Source organism: Geotrypetes seraphini, chromosome 3 (assembly GCF_902459505.1).
Source record: "Geotrypetes seraphini chromosome 3, aGeoSer1.1, whole genome shotgun sequence".
NCBI classification, from domain to species: domain Eukaryota; kingdom Metazoa; phylum Chordata; class Amphibia; order Gymnophiona; family Dermophiidae; genus Geotrypetes; species Geotrypetes seraphini.
The window spans coordinates 121223493-121236276 of NC_047086.1; the positions used below are offsets into that span (position 1 = coordinate 121223493).

General features: G+C 43.1%; 1 protein-coding gene across 2 annotated transcripts in view; it reads right to left on the reverse strand.

Annotated features, from left to right (window-relative positions):
- Nucleotides 1-4308: 4308 nt before the first annotated feature.
- MCM3 (minichromosome maintenance complex component 3) overlaps nucleotides 4309-12784 on the reverse strand; it is a 134241-nt gene continuing 125765 nt past the window's right edge. For both annotated transcript variants that reach the window (XM_033936390.1, XM_033936389.1), the window contains 4 exons: nucleotides 12018-12121; nucleotides 10043-10149; nucleotides 5271-5355; nucleotides 4309-4893 (listed from right to left, as the gene is read on the reverse strand). In XM_033936390.1, coding sequence (XP_033792281.1) covers nucleotides 4695-4893; nucleotides 5271-5355; nucleotides 10043-10149; nucleotides 12018-12121 — 495 coding nt within the window. In that variant the 3' untranslated portion in view covers nucleotides 4309-4694. The remainder of the gene's footprint in view (nucleotides 4894-5270; nucleotides 5356-10042; nucleotides 10150-12017; nucleotides 12122-12784) is intronic.

Here is a 12784-nt window from a genome sequence, read left to right on the forward strand (position 1 = left end):
AACAACAGGGGGTGCAAACAGCAGGTGAAGAAGCAGATTAATGGGTAGCAGTTTAAAGGGAAGCAGTAAATGGGAGGCGGGACAGGTGAGATAGAAGGGGCCACGGGTAGGGCAGTGGTCTTAGGGTGTGAATCGGGTGAATAGATAAGTTTTTAGTAGTTTCCTGAAGTTTAGGTAGGATGAAGTGCGAGAGATGATGTGGGCCAGCCAGTTATTGAGCTGACCTGCTTGGAAGGCAAGAGTTCTATTTAGATATCTTTTGTAGCGGCAGGCCTTTAGGGTGGGATAGCTAAACAGGTGGGTTCTACGTGTGAGTTTGGATGGCCGGTCTAGGATGAAATGGGATACCAAGTAAAGGGGGGCCGAGCCAAGGATGGATTTGAAACAGAAGCAGGCGAACTTGCCACTGCACAAGCCTCGAACACTTATGATTTTAAAGTGTTTGAGTCTTATGCAGATGAGGACAGAGCTTGCAGAAATGGGGCAGGGACAGGAAAAGAACTTGATGGGATGCGACGGGACAATGAATTACCGCGGGGATGGGGAAAAATTTGTCCTCGTGCCATTCTCTACTGTAAATCATATGGCAACTATGTTTGGCAAACTCTCAAGAGTGCCCCCTTCCCCTGAGGATTCCAGACAGGGGTACTGTTTACTGCATTTTAAATACATGTCAGGATCAGGTTTTGTAAAGAAATATTTATCCAGTCTAATGAAAAAGTGGGGGAAAAAGGTTAACACTGCAGATCTTAAGACTGCCCTAGTCCTACCACTGACAGTTTATAACAAAATATTAGGTCCTTACCTCTGCTAATCTTTCTTGTAAATCCACACTTTACTCCGGGACCAGTGGGTTATGCAACTCTAGCCGCCAGGCACTGTAGAAAGCTTCAATTAATTGAATTCATAAACCCTCCCCTCTGCCAGCACATCCTGGAGCATGCTCAGTAGCATCCAGTCAATATCTAAGCAGCCGGGAATATCTACAAAAACAAGAGAGAGGGAGAAAACGGGGAACTCCCCGCTAAATGATTAATTCTGCTAATATAGACATATGCAAAACAGCAACAATGAAAACTGTAAAGCAGGTTATCACACATTAGAACCTGAACTACAAAACAGTGCTATAGGGAGAAAAAGTCTGCACTGACATAGGGGGCCGCTAATTCAGATAACTCCCAAATATATCGCTACATCTAGCAGATACTCCCAGAAAAGCAGGACTGAAAAAGTAAATCCAGCTTACCGGTATTTCCAAGCAGGTGAACAGTAAATCAGACATACATAGACATAGGGCAGGTTCCCGGAATAAAGAGTGGATTTACAAGAAAGAAGATTAGCAGAGGTAAAGAACCTAATCTTTTGTTCTTGTACAATCCCACTTTATTACGGGACCAGTGGGACATAACAGAGCGGTCCCCCCACAAAAAAAAAAAAAAAAAATTAGGGTGGGACTGATGAGCTTGCTGCCCACACCGAAGCACCAAAAGCAGCATCCTGCTTGGTCACCACACCAATCCTGCAAAACCTGGAGAAGGCATGCAGAGAGGACCACGTAGTGGCCCAGTAAATCTTATCCTGGGGCACCACCAACTACTCGGTCCAGGAGGAAAAAACCCCCAAAACCCTGGTAGAAAGGGCCCACAACTCTAGGGGAGGCTCCTCTCCTGCAGTTATATAAGCTGCAGAAACAGTCGCTCAAATCTCCCTTGAAATGGAAGCCCCAAAAGCAGGCTAGCCCTAGCTGGCAGGACCCACCAGACCAACCGGTGATCCAAGACCTGAAACCCGGAGGATACCTCCAAGGACCGCTATAAGAGTTTGCTTTCATCCAATGACCACAGAACTTGGTCTCTGGCAGAAACCGGAAGGGACAAACACCAAAAAAGCGAACTACCCGAAAACACATAGAAACAGCAACTCCTTTCTGAAGGAAGGAAGGAACTGGAAGCAAGAGTACCCCGGAACCTGCAAAACACAATAAGGATTCCGAAGAGAGAGCTGAAAGCTCCAAACTGTCCAAGCTATCAGAACAGTAAAAAAAAAAATACCGTCTTGAAAGAGAGAAAGCAATACAACACGGACACCAGCTCCAGGAGCTCACAAGGCAAGCAAGTCAGGAAGCGGAGACCAGATGCAGATCGCATGTTAGACAGGGAAGACGCAAGGAAGGCCTCAGACAAGCCGCGTCCCATATAAGATGGGCCACGTCTGTAGAACCGCCGCAGAACTGCTAAAGGCAAAAGTGACCAGGCAGGGGACACCTGCAAACTGATCCTTCAGAGAAGCCGCTGCAAGGCCTTCATGCAGGCCCTCCCACTGAGACTCCAGCACCCGAAGAACCGAGGGAAAATTAAAATCCTCCCGATAGCTAGTGCACCTAACCCAGTGGCACTGCCAACCTTCCGTGTAGCTCACCTCCGTGGACTTCCACGAGCTGTGAAGCAGTGTAGCTATCACCGCAATAGAACAGCCCCTGGTCTACAAGGCCGCGCTCTCAAAAAGACAGACGCAAGACCAAAGAGACCCGGGTCCTATAAAGTGATCAGTCCCTGAGAGAGGAACCACGAGTAACAGGGTCCCACCAGCTCCACCAGAGCTGCACTAGGGCGGCCAATCGGGAACCACCAAGAACACGGTTCCTGGGCGCTCTGTATGCGACGCATCAGACACCTTAACATGGGCCACTGAAGGAAGGCAAAAGAAGGCCCTCCTGCAGTCAACACTGTGCCAGAGTGTTCAGGCCCTCGGTGCCAGCCCAGCCGCAGTAGCCACAATGCCCTCTAACACCCTCCTAGATGGAGACAGTGACTGGGGTCTAGTGTCTTACAACTGAGGAAGACTGTCCAAATACCATCCATTCCTGCCATGTGTGTTGCAGCCAGTGCAACTCGGAGACTTACCGGCCAGCAAAAGAGCAACTGGGACTCCCACTCGGGGGAGGGGGGCACCCTTCGTGACCCCCTGCCAGTTGACGGCACACCCTGGCAGCGTCCAAGAGTACTCGGACGGCTCGATACTGTAGACAGACCTAGAAGGGCAAAAGAGGCAGCCGAGATGCCCAGTTTCAGGTAAATAGTCAACCCCTCGCAGACCGACAGAATGCTCCCTAGCCGGAGAGAATTGCATCCTTGACAGTCATCAAATCTGAATCTGGGGCAAAAGGCCTCTGGCCAGCGCCATGGAATACAATCACCACATTGTGCTGTTGTACACCGCCGTCAACCAAGACCGGAGACAAGCAATGGATTCCGTTGTGGATTTCATTGGGGCAACAGGCCGTGGGGGTCTGAGTTATCAGGAGATTCTAATGACTGTTCAAATCTGCACGACATGAGAAAGGAGGAACAAAATGTACTATCCTTGAACATTACTGAAACTATCCAAATAAAACATGAGTAGAAGAAATAAACCTCTACAGGCTTGTCATGTAGAAAGCAAAAACTGGATGCTACCGAGCATGACCCTGGAAAAGGGGAGGGGTTATGAAGTCAATTAATTGAAGCTTTCTACAGTGCCTGGCGGCTAGAGATGCATAACCCACTGGTCCCAGAATAAAGTGGGATTGTACAAGAAAAGACATAGGTTAGTTATAGCCAAGACTCCGGCAAACTTTCTAGATGCTCCTAGCAAAGAATACATAATTTTTTAAAACCTGCTTATCAAAAACACTCATAATGCACAATTGGAATAACATGGCAGCATTTCCTGTACTTTGTTTCATTTGCCCCAAAAGCTCCTTGCATTGAACTCTGCAAAATGCTACTGTGTCGTTATAGTACCTTTCTTCTCTAATTGGGTCCTCTTTCACTCAAAATTGAAAAGAGGAGAGAGTACCCCCCAAAAAAAATTGAAACTTTTTATCACCACCACCAGTTTTTCACTTAACTATACTCCCAGGAAAAGCTGGGGGAGATTCCTACGATTCAGTAGGCGTCGGAGCATTTGCCATGTGGCAGTCAACACTGTGCCTTTATTAAAGGGGGAATAAATGTTTTTGAACCCTCTCACCAAATTCACAGAACCAAAAGAGGTACTATTGAACAAAAGCTCAGAGAGACTATAAAACTAGGTTACAGTAAGCTACAGAAATTCACATTTGGGGGTTAAGGGAAACAAAGCTGTGCACCCTTGCTTCTGATAGCCTCAAGCTTCAAAACACCTCAAAAAATAAAAATGCAAGCTAGTAAAAATAACTTTTCTCAAAAATCTATTCTTTGTCTCAAAAAAATGCATTTTTGACCTATAAAATGCTGCTAGCGTTTCCAAACATTGGAGAAGTTTTGTTCAAAAAGTATATGTTAAAACTTAAACTATCAATCTCTTTATTGCATGAACATGCACCTGTATTGCATTCTTAGGTATACAGTATATGTACATACATACAGAAAACCTTTTTCTTATCCTTATTCATAATGGAATCAAGTCTTTATTTTAAAAAAGTTCCTCTTGGAAAATAATTTAAAATTATGTCCCTTTTGGATGAAGGGCTGAATCTGAAGCCAAACTGAGCCAAGTTGCTTCTTTTCCTGGTGCAGCCATGGTGGCTTGTCGGTACATTCACTGATAAACACTTTATGAGTAAAGAAAGACGAGAGGTCCATTTATAGTCAAGTAGGTAAGCGCAGGTTGGTCCACCCTACTGTGTGGAAATAAAGTCCTAGAAAGATAATGCAAAATCAACCTTTGGTGGTTTAAATTAAGAAGATTATTTCATCAGACAGCATGATCTGGTTCTGGTCCTGCATGTGGCCCAGGGCCACCTGCACCTCAGCTAGGGAGAAGGGAGCCTCGTTGTCCTGGTTGATTGCTTTCATCAGGTTCTGCATTCCGATACTTTGGGCATGTGCAGACTTGAATGCCTCCAGCAGAGCAGATTTGAATGCTTTCAACCTGTTAAACAAGAACCATAGAGTGGTAAATCAACTCTTATTACCATCAGTTAACTCCCTTTTCTTCCTCTAAACTGTGCATCAATTTTTCACTAAGCAGAAATCAATACACACAGATCACATTCTGAAGAACACAACACGATCTTTTCACTAAATTAGAATTCCTTGGAGTTCTATCATAATTGTCCAGAGCACAGTTTTGCCTCCACCTGGTAGCAGATTGGATATTTCTGCCATGATTGCACCTAAGATGTCTGGAGATAGCGAGAAAAAAAAAAAAAAAGAGAGGGAAAGAGCGAACTTTGTCCTCACACCTGGCTGCACTGCTGAATGCCGTAAACACAAGAACAACAAGAAGCCCAGCTCTTGATGCCTCACCTCTTATCTGTCAGAACTATCTTCTTGGCCTCTTCTGTTTCCATAGTCTCTTCTTGTTTAGAAGACTTTGGAGGATAAGCCTGGACTGTAAATTAAAAAATAAATAAAAAGGGCTCTTATCATGGAAGGTCTTGCTCAAATCCAGCTCACAAAATATCTTGATCAACACTCCCTACTGAACAATTCTCAATCAGGTTTCAGAACCTACTTTAGTACTGAGACAGTGTTGGCTACATTATTAGACCATTTAAAAAGCCTACTGAGCAGGGGTAACAGTACGCTGGTGCTTCAATTCGACTTAAGTAGTGCCAAATTATTGGCTTGCTTGGATGCTTTTGGCCTATAGGGTAATGTTCTCCTGTGGTTTAAAGGGGTTTTGGAATCCAGACAATATCAGGCTAAGTTTAATAATCAGTTTTCCTCTAACTGGAAAAATCCAAGTGGTGTACCCCAGGGTTCCTCACTTTCACCCACATTATTTAATGTAGATCTTTCCTCCCTGTGTTACAGTTTGAGTAACCTAGGTATAGAACTGTTCAGCTATGCTGATGATATCACAATTGTCATACCGTGTGCTACAGTTTTATCTCATATCTCATAAAATTGAGCCTGTGTTGAAATTGATGAACTCTTGGATGGAGGATTTCAAACTCAAGCTTAACCCTGATAAGACAAAGTTTTTTGTTGTGTCACCAAATAAGATTATGCATGAGCCATCGATTAGTATAAATTCTACCTTGTATATAATTCAACCAACAATTAAAATACTGGGAGTTATTTTGGATCAGCATCTGACCATGAAAAAACCAATAGATACTGTGGTACGTAAGGGTTATTACATGCAATGAACTGTGAAGGGACCAACAGGTGGGAGTGCTACAAAGTTATGCATGAAAGAGGGGTACAACAGGGAGGGAGGATTCTTAGTGGGCAGACTTGTTGGGCCATCGGCCCTCTTCTGCCGTCACACTCTATGTTTCTATGTTTCAGCAGAGATAGCAGGAGAGATAGTTACCTACCTTTAACACTCAGCTTTCAACAAGCCCTGCCCTGAAGTTTAAGTTAAGTCTTTTGATTTTTTTCAGCACCATTTACTAACTATTCATTGTTTAAGATCTGTTTTCAGGGAAGGCAGGAGGGGGAGGTGAGCCAGTGAGGTTAATTCCCTTTCTAGTGCAATTGTTGAAGTTGGTTCCTCCCTTTTTAAAACTAATGAAACATATTAAGCTGTTAGGAGTTTCTCACAGCAGAACACCACTCTCGAGGGATTCTGCTTAAGATTTCTTTAAAGTTTTTGTGAGAAAGGTATTTTGCGGGAATTCCACTATTTACCCTTCTCCATTCAGAATTGACCTTTTACTATTTTCTGTTTTCTTTCAACCAGTTCTTAATCCATAATAGGACATTACCTCCTATACCATAACTTTCCAATTGACTCAGAAGTCTTTCATGAGGTACTTTGTCAAATGCCTTTTGAAAATCCAAATACACAATATCAACCAGCTCACTTTTATCCACATATTCATTCACCCCTTCAAAGAAATGCAGTAGATTGGTGAGGCAAGATTTCCCTTGACTAAATCCATGTTGACTTTCTCTCATTAATCCATGCTTATGTATATGTCAGGAGGGGAGGTGGAAGGGAGGGACCCAGCATCATCAGGTATCACTCAAGCTGGGGGGGATGAGGGAGCCAGAACCACTGGAGGTCATCCAAGCTCAATGAGAAAGTTAAGGCTAGAACCTAAGCAAAGATGACCAACATAACCCCCTGCTCAACTGCACCAAGAATTAACCAGATCAGAACTACCAGACAAACACCAAGAAGGAGCTGTATGATCCACCCAGCATCCGCTTAGAGGCAGAAAAATGCTGAACATTCCTGGCTGCAAGATACCCTTAAATGGCAACGGTCTTGGGACTATTTTTCCTCTGTCTCCATCCACTGGTAGATGGACATAACCCATTCATTATGGACTGATTTGTTATAGATGTAAAGAAAGTACCCATTGCTGGAGAGGGTACAGAGAAGTGGAAACATTTATGCATATGCCATGACATACCCCATAATTCAGGTGTTTTGAAAGCCTAGTGAAACCGATACTAGATAAAGACATACAGGAGGATATGGGGACCATTTTACTGTGCTGGAAAATGATGGGTGTTGCAGTAGGCCAGGTGTAGCTGATGAAGCACACTATGCTGGCAATGAAGATGGAAGTGGCTGCAGAGCAATGGCATACCTAATTCAGTTGCCACCTGGGGCGGATCACCCACTCCTCCAGGCACATCACTCGCCCTCATCCAGGCAGTGGAACAGTTGCGGGGCCACAGTCTGTGTGCACACGGTCCCCTGTCCCTGAAGAGAAAGTTAACTTGAGAGGAGGTGAGGGCCAGCGGAGTCAAAGGTCATGCATGTGTGTGTGAACTGAGGGCCCCTGGCTTTTCCATGCACACCCTTACTACTACACCCACCTCCCCATCCTTGGAACACCGCTGCTGCAGAGTGGAGATTATAAGCCTTGCCCCATATAGAGAAAAATGTATACTTGTTTTGATTATCCAAGGTGATTGCCCTGCAAAATGCATGCATGGGTTAAATTTTATACGGTGTGGGGACCCTATGTCCAGTGGAGGGCAAAGGTCAAAGCCCATCATAGAAAATAATCTGGGCCCAAAAGGGTTATGATCTTGGAAACCCTTGTCTTCTCAGAAAGAGGGGAAATGGAACGTCTTCTTAGAAATTTATTACAGCTGGTGCACTGAAGAACCATCTTTGTACCAACATGTTTGTAGTTCAATGAAAAAAGTTATTTTTTTTTCTGGAAACTTTACACCTCTGTCCACAGCACCTAACTCCAATCCTGCTTTCACCTATGCATCCAACCTATACCCACTCTCAACAGGGATAGTTTTGTAACAGTTTGCTTAGTGTAGAGGCCAAACAGGACTTGTTTTATACCTATATTATATTGTAAAAAGGCACATAGCTATCTATGTCTTTATATAAATACTAGAGATACAGGCAGACATTTACAACAAGAAGCAGACATAAATGCACATGCCTACAATCTACATAACTATATGCATGTATTTTATAAAGACTATGGGTACTTTGTGACTATGTTCTACCTAGACTCCACCCCGGAACACACCTACATCTATGCTACATAAAAAGTATATACTGTTTTGTCAGAATGTACTGGTTGCCGTACATGAAGGACACGGTACTACTCGAAAGGGTCCAGAGAAGAGCGACTAAGATGGTTAGGGGCTGGAGGAGTTGCCGTGCAGTGAAAGATTAGAGAAACTGGGCCTTTTCTCCCTTGAACAGAGGAGATTGAGAGGGGACATGATCGAAACATTCAAAATACTTAGTAAATAAGGACAGGTTGTTCACCCTCTCCAAGATAGGGAGAACGAGAGGGCACTTTCTAAAATTGAAAGGGGATAGATTCCGTACAAACGTAAGGAAGTTCTTCTTCACCCAGAGAGTGGTAGAAAGCTGGAACGCTCTTCCGGAGTCTGTCATAGGGGAAAACACCCTCCAGGGATTCAAGACAAAGTTAGACAAGTTCCTGCTGAACCAGAACGTACACAGGTAGGGCTAATCTCAAGTTAGGGCGTTGGTCTTTGACCAGAAGGCCGTCGCGTGAGCGGACTGCTGGGCACAATGGACCACTGGTCTGACCCAGCAGCAGCAATTCTTATGTTCTTATGTTATACGAGTAGGGAGAAGTTAGGTTTCTATTTGTTTTCTTTTAGTCCTTCCAGACCCACCCAGGGAAAACACAAAAATCATCAGTAGAGAATGACACAGGGACTAATTTTTCCCTGTCCCTGTGGAAGTCATTTTCCTATCCCGGTGAGTTCTTTTCCTGCAAGCTCTGTCATCATCTGCACAAGCCTCAAACACTTTAAAAATCATAAGTATTTGAGGCTTGTGTAGTTAAGGCAGAGCTTACAGGAATGGGGCAGGGGCAGGAACAAAACTCGCGAGGACAAGACGGGGAAAAATTTGTCCCCATGTCATTCTTTAATCATCAGTCTGGGCAGATCTGGAGGGACAATAAGGACAGCCCATGATAAAATTTTATAGAAATAGTAAAGTTGGAAATCAATATGGGGACAAATTAATATGATACTGAAAACATCAATTCCATTGTCCTACAATGTGGTCATATGTGGGATATTGTTGAAAGCTAAAAATCCATTAGACATGCATAAAAGCAGACTTTTTATAATTATGACAGGGGTTGCTATACAAATGATCACCAGGAATTGGAAGAACTGGGACAGGCTAAATTTTTCCTTTTGGTGGGGAACTTTGTGTCAATGTTATAGATATGAAAAAATGAATTTGGAAATATTAGGCCATATTAAAATATTTAAAACAAGATGGTGTCCATTAGCGGAATTTGTCCAATCAGATTAATTCTATAAGCTTTTAATTCCTATTTGTTTTTCAAACACATCCAAGAAGGTGGGGGGGGGGGAATATGTTTTGTATTGTATTGGATTGGATTGGATGTAAGTGCTGTTCTTGGTATTACTTGTTTGGAAAATTTTCTGCACTGAATTTTCTGCACTGAATTCTGCATTGAATTGAAAATCAATAAAGAATTACAAAAAAAAAAAAAAATAGTAAAGTTCTCTCAAAACATTTAATTTGTTATTGATATCTCGCAAAGAAACAAGCATGCACTTTCCAGCTTGTTTAATTTTAAATTACTTATTCAATTCTAACTTTAAGACTCAATGGAAAGCCTCACCATCTGGCGTTTCACCTTCCGTGTCACTGAAGTCATAGGGGTCATAAGATTCCCCGTCCTTTGCCTCAGCTGCCCGTCCTTTCTTATCCTTGGGATGCAGCTTCCTCCTGTAGGGGGGGGGGGGAGTTCCAGCATACCACATCAGAAGCTAACCGTTTCCAATTCACTAGAAAACTAAATTTTGCTACCACTACCATAACTAGAGGTGAAGCAGCCAGCCATCTGAAGCTCCAGTTTCAACAACTTTTCATTCTCTCCTGAACAATGGTCTTTTTTTTTCCCCGCTAAACACTTCACTAGCGGTAAGGCTTGACTTAGAACTTCTTTCCCAAAAAGAGGTAATAAAGAGATTATGCATGCTCCCCTTTGTAGAGCCTCAAACAGGAAATTTTCAGGAGTTTATAACCAGTCATCAGTATTCTGCAGCAGAACTGGCCACTGCACCCACATTTACAGAGTTTTACCTCCCTCAGGCACAGAACTTATGAAACCGCTTGCCAAATCAAGGTCCAGGGGCTGTCCTGCTCCACCCCCACCTAACACACACTGTTTTACATGTATCTGAAGCAAGATCACCACAAGTAGCATATATATACTAAAAAAAATGACTTAAAAATGGGGGTCTCAGTTTATATTCAGGTTAGCGCCACCCCTCCTCCAGGACTTGCTGCAGGTCTTCACTGGACCTGCCGTTAAGACCTGGTGTTCCAGCGGTGGGCTGGGACAGGAGGGATCCTTCTGGCCCCCCTGTCTCGGCCAAGTAACAACTCTCACTTCCCTTCCGTCTTCCTGATTAGTAAAAAGTGTACCTTTTTAAAATCCCTGGTGGTCCAGTAGTGAATCGGGGCAGGAGTTTTGTACCTATGCTCCTGCCCTGTGCAGCCGCTATCTGAATGGCTGCCGCAAGTTCCTGCAGTCTCACGAGGTTGCCGTGAGAACTTGAGACAGCCATTTAGATAGCAGCTCTGCATAGGGGAGGAACATAGGAAGATCGCGCCTGCCCTGGTTCACCACTAGACTACCAGGAATTTTAAAAAAGGTACACTTTTTACTAATCGGGGAGGCGGGAGGGAAGTGAGTTGTTAAAGAGTCGGCCAGAACAGGAGGTGGAATGGATCCCTCCTGTCCCGGGCCCACCGCTGGACCACTAGGGCTTATAGCAGACTCGATAGAGGCCTACAAGGTATTGGGAGTGGGGGGTGGGGGGGGGACAGGGTGCAGAGCCTGTCGGGGCAAGAGAGGGATGGAGGGGGGGCTGGGTGCAGAGCCTGGCAGGGCACTTGAATATAAATAAAAAGGTTACCTCGGTTTATATTTGAATATATATGGTGTCACATACAGCAAACACAAAGCTTTAAAACATTTATTAGAATAGGCAGTCAACTGCGCGCTGTCTTTTCCCTATCACTACCAAAATGTTTAATACAACCGAATGAAATTATAAGGCAGATAAATCTTCAAGCTCTGGTGAATAACAGAGGACAAACGAAAATCATCAAGACCAATCTAGATATCTTAAAATAAACGTTCAAAGTGCTCAAATAACTGTTAACTTTTCATATTAATATTTCAACATGCAGCAAATCACACAAAATTGGAAGGATTATACCAAGCTAAATTATACATTCTGGTGGAACTCGGTGTGTCACATTTACAAAATGGAGAAAATATTGGCATTACAACAAGGAAATATAAAAAATTTTAAGAAAATATGGGATCCATTGACAAAATATTCTAAAGATCAGATATCTTAACACATTGATAATAATAATATAGGGTTAGGGAGGGAAATATAGAAATTAATATGAGAAAAAATGAAAAAACAAATAACAGGGGAAAGGGATTCAATATATATGATATGATATTGTACATACAACTATAATTATTATAAACTAAATATTATGCTATTCATTTATTGTAAGAATGAAAATTTTATAAATAAAAATTTAAAAAAAAAAAAAATATTTCAACTCACCTCTTCCTCTCAGAATCTCCATCCCCCTGGGACTCTTCTGTCTCGCCTTCTGTGTCTGTGTCCCCATCCTCCCGTCTGCGTCGCTTCTTTTCCTTCTCCAGTACCTTCCAAATCAAAAGACAAGCCAAGCTTGTCACAAGTAGTAGAGAAACCCAGATCCCCATCTCTGTCCATTGCCAAACCCAGCATGCTTTCGCATCTCACCATTCATCTCTCTGTTCCAAGTTTATTAGGATTTATCCAAGTTTTATTAGGATTTTATATACCGCCTATCAAGGTTATCTAAGCAGTTTTACAATCAGGTACTCAAGCATTTTCCCTATCTGTTCCCACCCCAACACACCTTTCCCCCTTGGTATTTATATTTAAATTGTAAGCACTTTTGAGCAGTAATTGTCTTCTTTGTGACTCTGTATAGCACTGTGTATGGCCGATAGTGCTATAGAAACAATTAATAGTAGTAGCAGTATTCATATGTAATACACCACTTTCTGTGCACGGCAAATTGAAGTGGTGTACAATCAAAATGCAAATGAAAGGAGAGTGATACTTCATGAGACTTTCACGGAAATGTTTTTAAACACAAAAAAAGGAGTGTGTGGCGCAGGGGTTAGAGCTACAGCCTCAGCAATCCGAGTTACATATCCCTCGCTGCTTCTTGTAACCCTGGGCAAGTCATGTAATCCCCTCATTGCCAAGGTACACTAGATAGAGTTTGAGCCCACTGGGACAGATAGGGAAATATGATAAACTACCTGAATGTAAAC